The following is a 19,101-nucleotide window of genomic DNA, read 5'->3' on the forward strand; positions in this document are numbered from 1 at the left end:
TAGTTTGATCTCTTCTGCTCTCCTGCTGATCAGGTTGTTGGACTCGTTGGACAAAAATCTTCTTCATCTGTAAAAATGTGCACATGGTCAGAATCAGTTGTTCTGCTCTCTGCCTTTTATTCTAAAACACATTAGAAAGGAAAGGTGAGGAAATATTCAGGACCCAACACCAAAGAGGTGCTTTAAATCAGCATAAACTTCTCAGCCGCCGTCTCGTGTCCGCTTTGAAGCACGGCGTTTAACAAAGCACACAAAAGAGACAAAACACTCAAGTCAAGATAGCTTTACAATACTGCATCAACAAGAGACTTTATTCACAATTAGTCAACACCAATAGAACAAAATATCTTCTGTTATTCTTTTCTGTACAGTGTGAACGCCACAGACCGGCCATCTATTGGTACTCGATGGAGTGCGTGAAAGGAAACGCATTGACTTATTGGGCAACCTCACCGCAAAAAGAAAAACAAAAAAGCTTCTTTTTGACATTTAATGATCTCACCTTCCCATTTTTTTTTTCACATTTTTACAATATCTGTGACAACTGTCTTTAAAATAATGACCCATTCTACATCGAAGGAGCATTTCTTGCAGCAGGTTTCTTTTTTTTCGCTGCAGAGTTGCATCACCCTGATATTTCAGAGATGATTGGCTTTTGCACTGTTAAGGTCCTCGTGCAGTGAGTCTAGTTTATAGATGAACCGTTTGAGGCCACAGAAAAGAAAATGCAGCCGTGCGTTAGTAACATTGTGTGTCCGTGTTGTGTTATTGGAGAGGCCGGGCTAGCAGAACAAGGATTTGAAAACTGATCGCTCACCATCAGCAGGTTTTTAACTACGAGCTGGTTTCCCAAAACCATCCAGGAGCTTATTTACTCACGTTTGCGTCTGTTTTCTCCGTCTCCGCTCCAGTAAAGCGGATCGCTGGTCTGTTCGTGGTCTCTAACTGCAGAACCAGAGAGCTTTGTTCATTTTCTTCGTTTTTAACACTGATTGTGTTGTATGCGTGTTTTTGTGTGTTATGTGTGTTCATTAAAGGAACCTGACTGTAACAACAATTATTCTATCAAATGGTGGAAGCCAGCAGTTATTCTAAACAATTCAAAGTGTGAGTTAATCTCCACAAACGGCCTTTTAATGCTGTTTTTGTTGTACAACAGAATAAAAACTTAAGATGCTTTTTGGGAAAAACCAGCTGAGTCAAACTGGAAACTAGTTTTCGTTGGAAACATGTTGAGACGCACAAATCATCCATTAATGCTACATCGAAGAACGGCTATTGAGAAGCAAAACGACGTCCTTGTATCGCACTGGTGCTCGTGAGAAACGCTTCATTTTTTCACAGCCTCGCTCCTCAACTTCCTGCTCCCGGCTGATTAGAGGCTCCGTGTTCCTCCGTGTTTATCGGAGGGGATTTTCTTTTAAGTACCTGTGCTGCAAACTTTTAATCCACAGGTTAATCCGCTGGAGTGAGGCCATAAAAAAAAAAAAGAAGCGTTGCACACTCGGCAGGTGATTCCAGGTGGCTACACAAACTCAGCGGCCATCTGTTGTGTTTTTATTAAGGCAAGACGTTAGTGTAACTTCAGCGACGAGATACTGGCTGTCCACGAGGGGGAAGAAACACAATATTGCTTCCACTTGGATGATCAGGATTACACACAGAAAGGGAATAAAATCAGAACCTCCTGTCTCAAAATAACCAGCGTCTTCTGTTCTAATGCTTCAACACTTCTTTTTTTTAATTTTATCTTTTTTCTTACAAAAAATAAAGACAGTAAAATATCGTCTGGTTTCTACTTCACTGACCAACACTGGGCGCTTTTGAGTTACACTGACACTCGAGCATAATCATGGAAAGGCGAAATAAAGCGTGGCACTAAGAGTAAGACACGGCTACGATTCGGTGATCAACATCAGTCCCTCACTCGGTGAAACACTTGGACTGAGCGTCATTTGGGTTCTTCTTTTGGAAACATTTGCTCACATTTTGTGTATCAATCCAAAAAAAATCCATCTAATCACTTTCTGTCAGAACAAACACATTTTCAGCAGGGGAGGTGACGTGCTGCTTCACACACAACTCCAATTCCAACGCTCAGATTTTCTTTCCTGCATTACGATACGTTATGTCTCTGCAGAGCTTTCTGCTGAAGAGACCTGAATCCGGACGGATTTATATAAACAGGAATTTTTGATCGACGCAGCTGAGCTAATTAGAGGAAAGTGTTTTTACCAAAGTGACGCCGATTCAGTTGATGCTGAACGCTGAAAACAGAAACTATAATAATAAATATACTCTGAATATAACATAGAGAAACATTTTCATCAATCTATCAAAATGTGTTTAAATGCAGTGAAATGCCACTTTGGAAAAACAGGCTGCATGGATCATTACAATAGAAGGAAGGTCGATGTATGTACAAGATCCTGGCACAACGTTGGAAAAGACGGGAGGTGAAAGGTCAGGAGACAAGGAGAGATGGAGGAAAGGAGGAGAGGAAGGAACGAATCCAAACGTGACGGTTGGTTAAATTAGAGGCCGACACATCAGAGGAGGAGGGAAGTGAAGGAAACAGGAACAGGAAGCGTCCTCCAGGAGAAGGAGACGACGTCTATCAGAAGGAGCTGCACCTTCCTACTGTGGAAGAGCTTTCAGGATGGCGTTGACCTCCTCAGCAACGGCCGTCAGCGCAAACTCAAACTGATCCTGGAGGCAGACGAAGGGGAAGGAGAAGAGGAAGAGGAAGAGAAAGAGGAAGAAGAGGAGGAAGATGAAGAGGAAGAGGAAGAGTAAGAGGAAGAAGAGGAGGAAGATGAAGAGGAAGAGGAAGAGAAAGAGGAAGAAGAGGAGGAAGAGGAAGAGAAAGAGGAAGAAGAGGAGGAAGATGAAGAGGAAGAGGAAGAGAAAGAGGAAGAAGAGGAGGAAGATGAAGAGGAAGAGGAAGAAGAGGAGGAAGATGAAGAGGAAGAGGAAGAGAAAGAGGAAGAGGAAGAAGAAGAAGAAGAAGAAGAAGAGGAAGAGGAAGAAGAGGAGGAAGATGAAGAAGACAAAGAGGAAGAAGAAGACGAAGATGAAGAGGAAGAGGAAGAGAAAGAGGAAGAGGAAGAAGATGAAGAGGAAGAGGAAGAAGAGGAGGAAGATGAAGAGGAAGAGGAAGAAGAGGAGGAAGATGAAGAAGACAAAGAGGAAGAAGAAGACGAAGATGAAGAGGAAGAGGAAGAGAAAGAGGAAGAGGAAGAAGATGAAGAGGAAGAGGAAGAAGAGGAGGAAGATGAAGAGGAAGAAGAAGAAGAGGAGGAAGAGGAAGAAGAAGAAGAGGAGGAAGAGGAAGAAGAGGAGGAAGAAGAAGACGAAGATGAAGAGGAAGAGGAAGAAGAGGAGGAAGAAGAAGAAGACAAAGAGGAAGAAGAAGACGAAGATGAAGAGGAAGAGGAAGAGAAAGAGGAAGAGGAAGAGAAGGAACAGGAAGGAGAAAACAGAAACTATTAACACGTCTCTGAAGAAAACAGCAGAAACTGGCTGATCTGGCTGCGCATCATTTTTCCTCCTCTATTCGTTTTCAGATTGTGTTTTGTTGGGACTTGCTCTTGACATCGGAATCACAAACAAAACCGGAAGTGTCTGAAACATCATTTTATGCTGCTACATGGAGATTTAACCTGAAACAAATGAGTCCAGCTGATCACATGGGTTTTTCTGAGATGAAGACCAGAGACGTCCATCTGCTCTGAACAGATCTGTTCACATTAAGGCTCCAGGTTCTATCAGCTGGTTAAAGGAGGCTTTCATTGATCCATTTCCTCCGATGAACAGGACTCAGGTGTGTGCTACCTACCTTGGTCTGGACCATTCCCGGCCTCTGGTCCCGCAGGTGCTCCAGAGTCGCTGCGATGTCAATCTCCTTGGCGCCTGACGGGCACAAAAACACACACATGTAAAACGCTGCTGGACGGCGTCCAGAGGGCTGCCGAGTTAATCCACGCTAACATCTGTCAGTCTGCTGTTTTCTACCGAACTCCCTTTAGATCAGCAAAAGGCGATTACATTCATCCTCTTTCACACAAACAAACACGCACACACAGACACACACTCCACAAACAGCTAGGTGGTGGCGTTTTGTTGTCGGGATGAAAAAAGATAAAGACTGAAAGGAAACTGTTGAAGAGGGAATCACAGAGCCGACGTGTTTGTCGCCTTTTCTAAAAGGAGCTGATCCCGAAGGCCTTCGGCAGGCTTTGAGCCGGCACAGTGAGCTCAGGAGGCCGCTGCCAAAAGTCCGCCATGGCTGTCGGCGGTCACCGTGCCAGCCTGGCGTCGTGCCCCGAGGCTGACGGCGGTGCGGCTGAATGACCTTCGCTCAGACGCTGGTGAGATTATTACATTGTAATCCAATTAGATTATGATGCCGTTAGAGATGAAGAGGCTGCATGACATGATCATAGCTTTGTGTTTTCAGCCTGCCTGATGGTGACAGGAGCTCAGCGCCGTCACGTGATAACTTCCAGATATATGACACTTCTGATAAAACTCACCAAAAGGACGTCTGAACGTTTGTTTGTCTGCAAGTCAAGAACACTTTCTGTTCCTCGTCAGAAGAAGAGTGAGTAATGTGAATGTAATGTCAATAATGTGAATTTTAATTGGCCTCGTCCAATCAGAGGCTCAGAAGTTCTTCAAATCAAAACAGCTTTGTTTTTTGTTTATAATGAAACATCATGTCAGGATCAAGCTTCAGTGTTTCATGTTTTATTTTGAAAAAGTTTTTTTTTTTTTTTTTTTTTTGAGCTTTGTGTCACAGCTTCCGGAAAAAAGAAGAAAGAAAGAAATTATTTAAAAACACAGAGGGGGTAAAATAAAATCAGATAAAAAAAAAGAAAAAGAAAACGGGAGGAATGAAGACGTCTACAGGGAAACAGAAGCAGGAGCAACAATGAAATTCACAAAGAACAAGATAAAGAAAACAAAAAAAATAAAAGATTGAATTTATTGTGACGCTAATCGTTCTCCTCTCCCTCCTCCTCCTCTGTCCCAATGCCGAGGAAACAAAAGCACAAGATTCCTGTTTACTTTCTTCTTGTTGTGACATAATAACTCTGCTTTTCCTCGCTGGCATGAAGAGGAAAATAAATGGTGGGAGAGCTGCTCATTCACACCGTTCTCTCTTTCACTTTCACAGCTTTTTTTTTTTTTTACTACACAATAAGCTCCCTTCTTGTCCGAAAAGCTGCAACACACAACTCACTGCTGTAGTCTGTCTTTTTTTTTTTCCTTAGAGGATGGGGGGGTTAACAAGCTGAGGGCTTTTGTGCCGGTTCTGATAAACCTCAGAATGGACAGCATTTGGAAAAAAACGTCTTCTTGCAAAACTCGTCCTTAAAGGAAAAAAAAAAAAAAAAAAAAACAGCGTCATGTAGAGCTTCTCTCCTCGGTTCAGGGTGGAGGTCAGGATCAGGACTGAGGAGGGGAGGAAGGCGGGGGGGGGGAGAAAAACACGGCTCTTGAGGAGTCCGTGAAAGACCTTTTTTAAGCTGGAGCCGAGTGCCGAGCTCAGCAGCTGGACCTGGGAACAGACGGACGGTGAAAAGCTCTCCGGCACTCGACGGGTTTCATTCAGTTCTTAAGATGAAGAGATGAAGAGATGGGTAGTGGTGGTGGTGGTCGGGGGGGGGGGGGGGGGGGGGGTTGTCTTTTGGAAAGGAAGAAGGGGCTAAAAAAAAAAAACAAAACGTGAGAACCAAAGCAACCTCCTCATCCTTCATTCCCAAACGAACAATTCAGGCCTCCCCGAGAAAAAAGGGGCTGGGGGGGCACAGGAGCAATTTAGGAACGCGTCTTTGATCAGGAAGAGCGAAGGCCCGGGAGCCTCCAGCCTCTCAGGACTGATGAGAAACCACTAAATCTACGTTTGGTGGTGATCAGCTGTGACATCGTGAGCACCCACAGGTGAGGGGGACCGACTGGCCCAAAGAGGGAGGACCACTGGACCACGGGGTCAGGGGTCAAGGGGACGATGGCTGAGCTGCCGGAGCTCAAACTGCTGGTTCTGATCCGGTCGGGCCACCACCAGGACCTCCTACTATGGACACCTGAGCACCTGTGGGATGAGCTCCAGGACTTTAAAGGATCTGTCCAGATCCCGGAGCTCAGCTTCAGAGCTCAGCTTCAGAGGTCTGGATCAGAACTGATCAGCGGACGAAGGAACGAACACAAAGATCTGATTCTGGTTAGGAATCAAACATTTCTCTTTTTTCATCTTTGTTCAAACAGATTTGATGAAAATTAGCATAGAAAAAAAAACAGGCTGTGTGAAATAATGAAACTTGTGTTTATGATTCAGCAGCTTTTGGCCTCAGCGTCTAAAAATAGAGCCAGTTTAGATTTAAATGTCAAAGTTAAACTTTCATCAAAGAGTCTTCAGGTCTGTTTCTTGGCAAATAAAATGTTTTTGCATCATCATCATCATCATCAGCAGCTCCATCTCGGTTCAGTCGCCTCCTGCTGTGCATCATTACTTCTGTTTCTGTCTGCTTCTTTTTTTTGGACGCCTCATTTTGGACGCGGCTGACTGAGAAGTAGATACTCAAAAAAAAAAAAACGAAAAACAGAACGATGTCGAGAGCTTTTCTGTTTCGGAGAGATGACACAAGTAAAGTTTTTATTTTTATGACACTATGTAGAAAATAATAGGTTGGTCAAATTCATCCTTAACCTTTTGACTTGACAACGAGCAACGAGCAAGAACAATTAGACTTCCCAGATTATGAATAAAATCGAGGTGATCTGTCAAATCAAACATCTACGGCGTCTCACGTCTGTCGTCACGGGTATTTTCAGCACAGCACCATGAAGTCATCTCCTGGACTTCAGGCAGACTTTTTACACGCTTCTTCAGAGATTAGCTCACTGCACGTCCCATTCAGGAAGTGGTTAACAATGGAAAAGAGAAAATATATGTCACATATGACGAGGAAACAAAAAGAGAGGCAGGAAACGTTTCATTTGAATGCACGTGGTGAAGAAAACTTTCAGCCTCGGCTTCTTCTTCATGTAAACTGACAAAATGAAAGTCTTTCTTTAGCCCTCCCACAAAAATGCTATCAATTTAAATAACCTTTATATTGTCATATGATTAAATATCAGCGGACAGAACTTTATTTAACGCCCATCACGCACCTGCCAGCTCCTCGTGAAGCGTTCAGCCCCTGATATAATTACTACACTGTTTTTATTCTATCACACTCTAATTATAGTAATTACCACGCACTCACAATGTGCTTCAAAAGCAGCGGCTGTGAGTCCTGATGACACTTGAAACAAGGTGTTCGAGGTCAACAAGTTTAATTCAGATCCGTTAACAAGTAGGAACATACTCTTTTCCATTCAGCGCTCCTCCTATTTTATCTTCCTTCCTTCCTCTTTCGTCCTCTAATTGCACTTTCTGAAGTTTAAATTTCCTTTACTGGTAGAAGCTGCCGCCGGCGTGCCGATAGTGTAACAGATATTAATAAACTGTAACTAAGCAAAAGCTTGTTTTCCCCGGTTCAGCTGTTTTGTGTTCATGGAAAATGTCATTTGTAACCGCGTGATGCTTTAATTATCTCCCTAAAAGGTTTTTTTTTTTTTTTTATTCCCTCATCCAAACTTTACACACACATATTGGTGGAACACACACCTTTAGCCATCTTGTTGAGGACCATGTCGATCAGGATGTAGGTCCCACTTCTTCCTGCACCATCACTGCACGGGTGGGCGAGAGAGAGAGAGAGAGAGAGAGGATTTTTCAGTTTTAATAAAGAGAAATAAAGACGGCTGAACATAAAAACCGTCATACTGAAGCTGTAGACTATAAAACCTGGAAACCCAAACTGCCTCCGTGCTGTGGGCGGAGCTACAGGATTACACTTCCTGTCTCTATTTCTCTTCAGTATTTTATCTAAGCCCATTTCGTTGTTCTGGTTCTGAATTCTGATGAATAAAGGTGTTGCTTTTGTTTCTCAACATGTCAAACGTGTGATGGGCAGCGGAGAGCTTTAAACCCGGCGAGTCTTCAGAAGAGAATCAGGAACCCAAAACACATCAGAATACAAACAACTATTTTCTGAGATTAAAAATCAAAAAGGTACGACACAAACGGAGCGCACACACACACACACACACACACACACACACAGAATGAATTAGAGCGGGTAGAGTACATGGAGAGAATATTTTATATCCTCGATTCAATTCAACTGCTGGAAATTGATGTCTTCACCCTCAACAATCTCAAGTGCAGTGTGTGTGTGTCTGTGAGCTCTGGCATGAGTCCATACTTGGTGAATATTTCATTTTCACTGAGGCACACACACACACCCACACCTTTGTATAATTCAACACACCCAGTGGCAGTAATTGAGCAGTGACCCCCCCCCATATATATATATATTATAAATATATACACACAGTCTGTGTCTGTGTGTGTGTGCATGTTACACAGATATAACTATCACCCTGATCTAAGACAATTACTGTGTTTTGTTCAGGTTATTAAGCTGCGCTGAGATCTGTCGTATCTCTGAACCTCATCAGGATCATTACAAGGCCATGAAGGTGTGTGTGTGTGTGTGTGTGTGTGTGTGTGTGAGTGTGTGTGTGTGTGAGTAAGCGTCAGGGCGTCTTGCTGCCTCCTCTCTGTTTAAAATGAGCGACGGTGTCTCAGGAAGAAGAAAGAACCAGGATGTTTCCATCACTTCCTGTTTTATTTTGGAAGGATTATGCCTCCTCTTAATTTGAAATGCTTCACTTCCTGCTGTGGTGCACCAGTCTGACCCGCCCAGGTTAGCTTCACCTGTCTGGCCTCGCTCGTGTAAACAGGAAGACAGCAGATATCACCCAATCAGGGGTTGAGGGCGGAGTCTGCCTCATCGTTTCCAAACAGGAAACTGAGGTCAGTGGCGTTCCTAAACGTTCCCCAGACTCTGAAACTAACCAGGAAGTGTTGATGGGATCGTTCAGTTCCAGTTCACTGTTTAAAAAACCAAAATATTTCTGATTTCTGATTCTGAGGATGTGTCTCCTCTTCAGTCGCCACGCAGGAGAGGCAGACGCTCTCTGAACGGCTGAGCTCGGTTGGCTGTGACAGAAACCTCTTCGGGACTTTTCTGGGTCCTTTCATTACTAAACCACGCTTACACGGGATTGGCTGGCTGTTTGAAGTCTATGGGAAAATGTCCCTCCTCCTCCCTGATGAGTTTCTGGTCTCAGTCTCTAGTTTACAGTCTCAGAACAACATGATGTTCATTTTTTAAATGATGCTCCATTTAGCAGGAAGGAGCGGAGGAGTTAGGGGGCGGAGCTACTGTGTAGTAATAAATTAATGTGTCTACTGCAGAGTCATGTGGGTTTTGTTGCTTCTTTCAACCTCAACAGCTGCCCGACATCTGTCCCGTATTATGTTTTCAACAACCACAACAATGAAAGTCATCTAACCTAAACGAAGAAGAAGTAAGAATTAACTGCAGATTCAGAGCAACAGCATCATACAGATGAAGAGAATGCTGGCGGTGGTAAACCAGATTATAACCACTGAAACTTATAGCTTCTGGACATCGAGCGAGGCGCTAAGTAACTTTGGGGATTTCAGCGTCTTCCAGCTGCCGCTTCATAACGCTGCATTCACTCTCAGGTGCAGACTCCCAGTCTGGCCGGGAAAGGAAATGTATGGCCACCTCTTCTAAGAACCATTACACCATATTAAATAATAGATCACTTAGTGGAGGAGCGAGCAGACAGAACATCAATCTGTTCTGGAAGACTTTTCCTCTCATCCACTGTTTACCCTCTCTGCCTCTCTCCCTCTCACATCGCAAACTTTGAAGCGCCTCAAATTAAAAGTCGCCATCCTTGGCGGATAAGTTTGTCAAATTAAATCTCAACTCTTCGGCTAATTCCTCATTTAAAGTGTTTATCTTCTTCCGCATGTTGACTGAGAAATAAAAGCAGGAGCGTAGACGGGAGGAAGGACACCACAACAGACAAAATGACTACAGAACAACCTCAGTTAACACACACACACACACAGTTGTGTGTGTTGTTATACTTGCCTGCAGTGGACTATGATAGGACACGAGCGTCCCCGGTAGCACTTGTTAACTTTCCTGTAAAAAACACAGAACACAAAGAAGAAATCAGTGTTAACATCACAGGAACAACAAACACACACACACACACACACACACACACACACACACACACACAGTCAGTTCACATTGTACCCATTGTGTTACAAAAATAACACACAATAACAGTTTTTTTTTTCTATCAGTGCAGAACAAACAAGTAAAATTGAAATTATTTAGCCGATGCAGAAATCACTCGAAGCTTGTGATCTTTCAGCATGTTGGGGGTAGGTGGGTGGGATTTCCCAGCATGCTCGGAGGTGATGTGTTCATGGACAGAAAGAGGGCAGAGCGTCCCAAATGTCCAAGAGCACTCTTCATTGTTCAGGTACTTTTAAACAGAGAGCTTGAAGTAATAACAGCAGCTTTTATTGTGTTAATGTACAGAGCTCCCACGTGGAGTCAAACTGTGTAAACAAGGGGACGCTGACTTACTAGCTCATTGAACATTTTCCTAATGAGCTTTTTAAAATAATGGTCCCATTTACAGGACACAACATCAAGTGTCGAGAAACAAATAAAAACAAATTAAGTATATGAATAAATCTTGGAGTGACTCCATGGCCAAGTGGTTTGGGTTCAGATAATAATTCTTTCCTGCTTTTTGTCATTTCCTGTCCTTCTTTAATTGCCAGTAAAAAAGAAAGAAGTGTTATCTTGAAGTAAGAATATTGGAAAGTTTCTCATCATTTGATCTGGATGAACACCCACTTCCTGATAAACAGTCCAGCAGATTCCTCAGTAGCTCTCAATTATTTATTAAAACGTCCCTTCCGCCCACGTAACACCTTGAAGAACGACAAACTGCCTTCAAAGGCTGAGCTTCCATCAGCGTTCCTGCAATAAAGGCCGGATACTTGTTTTCTTTCTTCTCCTCTCTCTCGCCACTCAAACTTTTGTGAAAGAAAGTCATATTCCACAACAGAGGAATATTTTGTGCTGCTTTCATATGTGCACGAAAAAGTCCAGCTGTGTGTTCAAAACACACTGAAAAAAAAAAAAGGTGCAATTTCTATCTCAGTGAGTTGCGAGTCTGATCTCAGCAGGATTTTCTATTTCATGGTGATAACTCTAAACAACAATATTCAGCAGGAGCATATTATGTAAAGGCACGGTGTGTGTGTGTGTGTTTGATCCGTAAAGCATCACTCAGTCAAGGAAGGAAACTTCAGACCCGTAGTGTCTTCTTTCTCCGTTGTTGTTCTCAAACTTTCTCAGCTCATTAATGTTTCCATTTTCCATCATTTCTGTCGTCGAAAAACAGTTTCGGAAAAACGGTGGCCGTGATTTCAACCTTTTCTCGAGTTGCAAGACACCTTGAAAATGTCGAAGGTTTCAGTGAGATTTGACGGAAAGTTTGGACGAGCAAAGAAGAAGAAATATTTGTGTAAAAGGATGTCATGACCTCATCATCCGGTTGTGTTGCCAGGCAACAGTAACTTGTCCGATTCCCACACAAAGGTGGCAGTTTGTGATGTTTCTACAATCCAGCACTGTTAGCTGTTGTCAAATTACCATCTTTGACAAAACTTGACCAAGCTTGGCTAAGTTATTACAGTAACCATGGCAACGAAGGCGATGTACAGGTTATTACTGTAACTGGGTCGATGGTTGTTGATGCATATTTCAATGGGATCATTCCTTCTCCCTGAGCAGGATCTTTTTTTTAAATATCCATTTCTTAAAGCGGCTTTGAACACTTCAGCGTCTTGTGCGTTTGTGTGCGTGCGTGTGCATTTTAATTTGACTCCAGATCAAACAGATTAAAGTTTTTTTTTTCTGATATTAAAATAACAAATGCAGAGGAATTGTGCAGCTGTGCAGAAGCTGATGATTCCTAAACTTTCCATCTAACAAGCTCTGACGTAATGCAGGTTAAACAGAATAATGTAACCTGTAATCATCACAAGTAAAAAAATGATAATAACAAAATATATATATGTAAAAAAAAAAAAAAAGAAAAAGCAACAACACATTTTTGTCCTCCACCCCGACCGAAACTGAAAAGCCAGAGCTCACTGCAGACAATCAAAAGTGACGTTACCATGGAAACAGCCGGCAGAGGATTGCCAACAGGCTCTGGCGGGAGGCGGGGGTCGTATAAAAAGGGTGTGGGAATCAAAGGAAACGCCCCGTAAGAGAGAGTCAAGCTTGACTGATGGAGACAAAAGAGAGGAAGACAGCGATGGAGACAGAAAGAGGTGGAGGGGGGAGGGACGGGGGGAGACAGAGAGGACGACAGTCTGATGGACTCTGAACCAGATCAGTGACGAACTTTCAGGCTCCAAACCCAAACATGAGAGTCCACACGAATCCGAGAAGTCAACACTGAAGGCCTTAAATCTGCATTTTGTCTGACGACCATCAGGGGGCGAGATTGTATTGAAGTCTATGGGGAAAAGCAGCCGACTCATTTGATTAATTAGCCCTGTAAACATTTTCTTCCAGTTCCAGAAAGACTTCAGAAGGCTTCACAGCTCAAACCAACGAGTGACATCACGAGTTGGTACCCAGAATAAAGCATATTGATACGATTAGTCGGTTAACTTCCATTAAAACGGGTGCCAAAATGAAAACCAGCGGCTTGTTCCTGCACTGGACGCTGAACTAATCAATGTTTTATGGTTCAGAATTTTTTGCGCAAAACAGAAACAATAAAATGCCAAAAAATGGCAGCTCTGTTGTGTGACTTGTTATAACGTCGTTTTAAATAAATATTACAGAGAAGACTGGAGGGGGCCGACAGGCTGCCTGCACCGGCGACCCCGTGAATCCAGTCCGCAGACAGACTACATCGTCTTACACACATCCAAGAAGACAAGTCTTTTCTCAGACTAAAAACCAGATAGAGAGAGAGAGAGACGGACGGCGGGGGAGAAAAGGACAAAAGCGACCAAGAGAGGAAGGAAGAGACTAAGAAAGAGAGAGAGAGTGGTGGGGGGGGGTAAGGCGGGGGTTGGGAGGTTGAAGGCAGTCGAGCAAACCATGAGCAAGCAAAAAGGCAAGAGGTCTTTTCAGGTCACCGGGCACAGCGAGGGGGGAAAGAGAAGAAGGAGGGCAGAGGAAGGTGAGGAGAAGAGGGCAATAAAAGAGGAGTAAAAAGGGAAGGGGCAAAAGGGGGGGGGGGTCCGTGAGGCCCCTTGGTTGCAGAGTCACAGTCTCCAATGATCACTTTTGTGACTATGCAACTGGGCTTATATTACTAGCTGCAACATCACAAAAATGACACTGGCAACCGCTAGTTAGCTGGTAAAACGGGGAGGGGGAGGATTTGTAAAGCAATGCGTTGGCTCAGTCAGTTGTGAGTGAGGTTATAAGAGTAAAAACAAACAAACAACCAAAACAACAACAACACAAAAAAAAAGACAGCATGCTGGCACCAGCACAAAGGAGGGAGAGATATTTCAGATGCCATCCTGAGACCATCGAGGTGGAAAAAGAGGAAGTGGGGAAGGGCTGTTGCTGTGAAAGTACCACATCCGCGGCAGTAAAAGTGAAAAATATCTCCCTCTGTGTTTTCTTCATTGTGCTCTGACCCCGGCACCCTGTGAGTAAAGGCAATATTTCCTAACTGTTGGTGGGTGGTGACGCCCACCAGACCTTTTATAATGGCCGTGACCACAAACTCTCTCCGTCTTGATATCTCACCTAATTGATGTGCAGCAGCAACGTGGCAACTCCGGGCCTATATATAAAACCCGAGCCCGGGTCTATCGCTCCACAAAATCCTCAGTGAATCAGAGAAAAAAGAGGGCCGGGGCAGCTCATACCTAATAGGCAATACAGTATATCAGTTTAAAAGAGGTCGAAGTGGAGAGGGAGGAGAGCTGCTATAAAGGCGCCAGAGATAAAGGATCGCTCCGGCAGAGTTCCCTCAATGCATCCTCAATTACACCCTTATCGAGTGGAAAATGCCCGGGATGTTCGAGGATATATACAGATATTTTGTGTCCGCCTGCACCTTCAGGGTCACGAGTGAAAACTCCTGGAGAAGGCAGAGGGTTGAAGTTATTATCCACACAAACCCGAAGAGTCTGTGGTTCAGTGGAGGAACAAACAAAGTCCAGAGCTTTCTACTTTAACGTTCCCAATAAAAACCCAAATGTGATATAGAAGTGTGTCCGCCGCCATCAGCTGTGCATTCACGCTGACAGCCTTTCAACTGCAACCACGGTTTTTTTTTTTTTTCCCTCAGTTTGCCGATTTCCCACTTTTCTTTCAGACTTTTGTGTAACGGCAGAGTTTATTTGGAGAGTATGCCAAACGACAAAAAGGTCGTCACCAGCTACAATTACACAAAAATTTGGGCGTCTCTTACGTCGTTTTAGAGGACTTTTTTACAGACGTCAGTTTGCTTTGTTCACCAAAGGAAGCACAAAGTGACATAGAACCAAAGCTCACTTTGAAATATTGACTGGAACGACATACAAAGTGGTGTCCGTCAGTTCTGCTGCGGAAACAAATCCTGCCCTCAAAGTGAATTCTCCTCTTTAAAAAAAAAAAGGTTTCTTCAAGGTTTCTTCTAAAACCTCAGTGCTTTTGCTATCAACATTAGAAACAGTCTAATGTACTTTTTGCATTTTCAAAGACACTCTTTAAGTGAAACGCCTAAAAGAGGTTGAAAAGCAACGTCGTGGTTAAAAAGCCGGATGTGGCGTGTTGGGCTGTGTCTTGGTCTGTGTGCCGTCTGGGAATATCATTTGGAATGTGTGGTGGGAAGCTGCTGAGGGATCCTCTTTGGTTCCTCCTCAGGCCAACAGCGGCGATAAAACAGGACCGCAGGAAGAACCAAAGTGGTGACGGGGAAACACCTTCATGTCTTTGGAGGTCCCTACCTGCGGAAGTCGAGGAGAGTCCGGCTGGTTTCCGGGATGTTCTGGTTGAGCCAGGTCAGGAAGTGGAACTGGGTGACGGTCCGTGTCTCGTTGGTCTGCATGTTCTTCAGGTAGAAGCTACGAACCAGGAAGTCGTCGCACCAGATGTGTTCGGACACCAGGTTGACCTGCAGGTATATATGAGATGTCCAGTTCCGTAAAACAATCACATCTGTGCTTACTGAACGATAAAAATTAGGGAAAGGTCAAATCTGTTTAGTGATACATAACTATAATTCCTCCAAATATCAACTACAATCACTAAATAATCACATACAGACAATCAGATTTCCCAAAATTGTCTTAACCAAGTTTCCAAAAGGGAGCGAGGGGAAAATGTTTGATGTTTTTCTAAAACACACGCTGGGACTGTTTACCTCGTAGATGTGGTACAGGTTGGACCCCTCGTCGGGCCAGTAGTGGTAGCACTGCTTCACCCCGCTCTCGACGAGAGGCGTCAGCATGACGATGACCACGCAGCCGTTCTCCCAGACCATCTGCAAACAGAACGGGCCGCGAAGTGGGATGTATTTATTTGTGGAGAGAAGTGTTTATTAAATTAAATGTTTGAATTTTGTTTTTCACGGGATACTTAACATTTCCGCCCCAGTGAGTTTGTTTATCTCCACAGCAGTAAACTCGCCTGCTGCTCTCTGTGACGGTACGTACTTGTATTTACACATTTTTCACAGGCCTGACTTGTAAGTACTGATGATCAGGTTTCCAGTTGGTGATTTATGTTACTTGAAGTTCCTTTTGAAGTTAGTTAACATGTCGAGCACTCAGCCGTTTCCTGAGAGCGGGAGTCGCACGGCGGCCTTGATTTGGAACGAGCTCTTACACGAAGCTGTCAACAATTCCCATAATCTGCCAAGAGAAGAGTGACATTTGTCCCCGCTCGCCCACTCGCTTGAATATCGGTCCATAATTAGTTAAAACTTTTTGCTATCTGGCATTCTGGGAGGGTGGATGCATCTGTTTTGGGGGCGGGAAGGAGAAATTAAATCTACGTTTGAAAGCAAACACTTGAGCCTCAAACTTTGGTGAGAAACCGCAGGCCAGTGAAAGGGGCTGCGGCACGAAAAGTAATGGCCGCCCCCAGCTGGATCATTCCACGGCGAGGTCGGTCGTGTGGTCGTTTATTTCCTGCTGGCAGTCATATTCTCACAGCCGGAGGGTGGGCCGGCTCTGGAGATCCATTCATCTGTGATCACAGGGTAACCGTCGGGCCGTTAATGGAAGCCATAAAACAATCCCGCTCCCACATCATCGAGTTAGATAATCAAGATGGCTACACCTGCCGTCGAGTCCAGAGCGCCGCCACACCTTGGCGAAGATTTAACTGACTTAATAATTAGTTAATTACGGCAGCTTTTGAATTGCCACTTCCTCTCGACCCCCACTGCCTCCCTGATTGCTCTCAAGCATCTAAAGACGTGACTGTGCAGTTTTTTGTTTTTAGGAAGGGTGTTAATTCAGTTTAGCTGACGAGGTGAGAACGTGATGATGATGATTTCCTACTTGTGAAACTTCAGGTTTGTTAAAATGCTAATTTTATTTAAACCCTTATTTATTCAGCGGAAAGCTGAATCCTCGTTTGTACTTCTTGTCGGCGGAGGCTGGTGTGCCGTCGTGTAACCGGAGATAATCGGCGTAATAACCTCAGCAGCTAGTGAGTCAGGAGCCCGACGGGACTCAGTCATGCTGGTTACAGGACAGCAGGAAGCCTGGTTAAACACAGAGACCTGAAACTCCGAGCTGCATGCCTGATGAGCAGCAGATCTGGTGACTTGATGGTTTCTATGGAGGCTGTTTTGTTGAGCGTTTTATTTCCAGTTAAAAACGACTCCGGCTCGTGCAGTTAAGTGCATCTCAGTAGCTCCACGGAGCTCCTGCTCTTACTGGACGGAGGGTTTGACACCAGAACGACAGTAAAGTAACAACACACAACAGCCTCTCCCCGCACCACAACCCGACAGCATTGCAGTGTGTTTGTGTGGCATCGCAGCATCGTCAGCGAAGTACTACGAGTTCTGCACACTCACGGTCGGTGACCTTGATGCTTCAGCACCAAAAAAAGGACGTAAAAAAAGGATATGTGAGAAATTTCTTGGCAGATTTTAAATGAGCTTGTCTTTTATATTTCAATCGAGCTGAGCAGCTGCAGGACGTTCCTCTCTTTTTATTCTGCTCACCAGCGAGAGCACAGCAGGGACACAAGATGTTTGACAAAGAGGCCTTTCCTTTCCTACACACCTAACACTCACAGACACACACGAACACACACCTCAACTGGAAAGAATAACTTATTGATCTCCTGGACTTGGTTTCGGATCCAATCTAATATTTGGGACAGTGGGAGAAGAGTTTGCTGTCTGCTGCATTCACAATGTGTCTCACTGTCGACTGGTTGTGTGTGTGTGTGTTTGTGTAGTGTTGTTGGGAAGTGAGCATGACGGTGAAAGAGAGATTAACAATGACAGCCACAGAACTAGCTGGTCTCCCCTTTGGGTCGCTGCACTAATACAAATCTGTGAACTCTTGTTTAAGAGAACAGACTATTGATTTTTAGTTCCTGTGTGTGTGTCTGTGTGTAGATGTGTGTGTGTGTGTGTGTGTGTGTGTTTTTACCTGCCAGAAGTCCGCCACTGTCGAGGGAAGGGGGCCTTGAGTGGCAATGTAGGCCGGGTTCCTGGGGTCGTGATCCATCTGCGGGGCAGACGGAGGAGAGATGATGTCATCATGACTCATGTCCCGGCAGCCAAGTTAATTAAAATATAATAATTCACATCACAGAAAAAACACGACAGTTTGGCCCCCGCGGAGTCAGAGTTACCCTCAGGCTGTCTGTTAGCGTTCTGCGGTTTCACCAGAGAAATGAATCTTGGGGACGCTCACACAGACTGCGACGCTTTCGGCCAATAAATGTAGCTTCTAAAGGATTTGGCCACTGAAATGGGAAACAGTGAAAGCCAGAAACACTCAGCATTTAAATATTGTCAGTAACTGTCTGGTTGTCAGTCCAGTTTCGGATCAGACAACATCTGGGTCTGGACCGCAGTCCAGCTGCTGGTGTTTGACGGGACAGAAGTATTCCAGTGAAAGGCGAAAAGAACGACGTCCTGTTGAAGTAACAATCTAACTTTTGAAGTAAATTCAACTTTCGAGATAAGATGAGATGAAATGAGATAAGATAATCTTTATTGATACCTGGAGAGGAAATTAAAATTTGTCACAGCAGCACAAAGGGTGACGGTTTAATAATAATAATAATAAAAAAGGAATTATAGTGAATTTGTTTGGAAAGTTTTCAGAACATATTTACATTTTCAGCCAACGTGTGGGAAACGTTAAATCATCGGGTCTTTCTGCTCAGCTGGTTTCTTCTATAAGGGATCATAATTTATACTCTTACTTTTACGTTTTGTGGTTCTTCCATTCACAGCTGGCAGCTTCTCTGTGAGTTTTTTTTTTTTTTTTTTAAGTAAATTAGACTTCCTCCTGAACTTAATGGAAATTACAGAAGGATGGCGAAGGCGTCGGGAGTGGAACGTGAGGTGAATTTGTGGGGAAGTGAGTGACGCCCCTGCCTATTACCATGCAAATTGTAGGGTAAATGTAATAATTGGCGAGACCAATTTAGCTGGAAGCAATTACGGAGGGAAGACAGACAAATTCAGGGGCTTTTCCGCGAGCAGAATTGTCTTTAATGGTTTTGTGTTCCCATCATGAATGCCAAACAAATAATGCACCTCTAATGAACTTAACATGTAGGAACCAGAAGAGAGAAAAGGTGACACAGCGCCTCATTAAAAAGCATCTACAGCTGGAAAGGCATCATGGTGAAAAACATAGCTGGAGGGAGAGAGAGCGTTTAAAGATGTCTGAAGAATGTAAATCCTGAGAACAGAGATTTTGTCATCATGATTCATGTGCTGGGAGAGAGTTAATTAAAATGTCATAATTAACAACAATGAAAAATCAGGACACAGTTAAATGTCATGAGTTGCAGTAAGTTGTTGTGAGTTCCTTCAAAATAGGACAGTCGATCTTTAAATGCAGCCTCT

At 44.0% G+C, this 19,101-nt stretch overlaps 1 protein-coding gene across 2 annotated transcripts in view; it reads right to left on the bottom strand.

The window, feature by feature from the left end:
- Positions 1-289: 289 nt before the first annotated feature.
- The window catches only part of LOC115058016 (receptor-type tyrosine-protein phosphatase N2-like), a 148,492-nt gene continuing 129,680 nt past the window's right edge, over positions 290-19,101 (bottom strand). For both annotated transcript variants that reach the window (XM_029525300.1, XM_029525299.1), the window contains exons 17-23: positions 17,666-17,743; positions 15,412-15,531; positions 14,996-15,162; positions 10,086-10,139; positions 7,676-7,740; positions 3,839-3,912; positions 290-2,709 (exon numbers count right to left, since the gene is read on the bottom strand). In XM_029525300.1, coding sequence (XP_029381160.1) covers positions 2,638-2,709; positions 3,839-3,912; positions 7,676-7,740; positions 10,086-10,139; positions 14,996-15,162; positions 15,412-15,531; positions 17,666-17,743 — 630 coding nt within the window. In that variant the 3' untranslated portion in view covers positions 290-2,637. The remainder of the gene's footprint in view (positions 2,710-3,838; positions 3,913-7,675; positions 7,741-10,085; positions 10,140-14,995; positions 15,163-15,411; positions 15,532-17,665; positions 17,744-19,101) is intronic.

This window comes from Echeneis naucrates, chromosome 17 (genome assembly GCF_900963305.1).
Source record: "Echeneis naucrates chromosome 17, fEcheNa1.1, whole genome shotgun sequence".
In the NCBI taxonomy this organism is placed as follows: Eukaryota; Metazoa; Chordata; class Actinopteri; order Carangiformes; family Echeneidae; genus Echeneis; species Echeneis naucrates.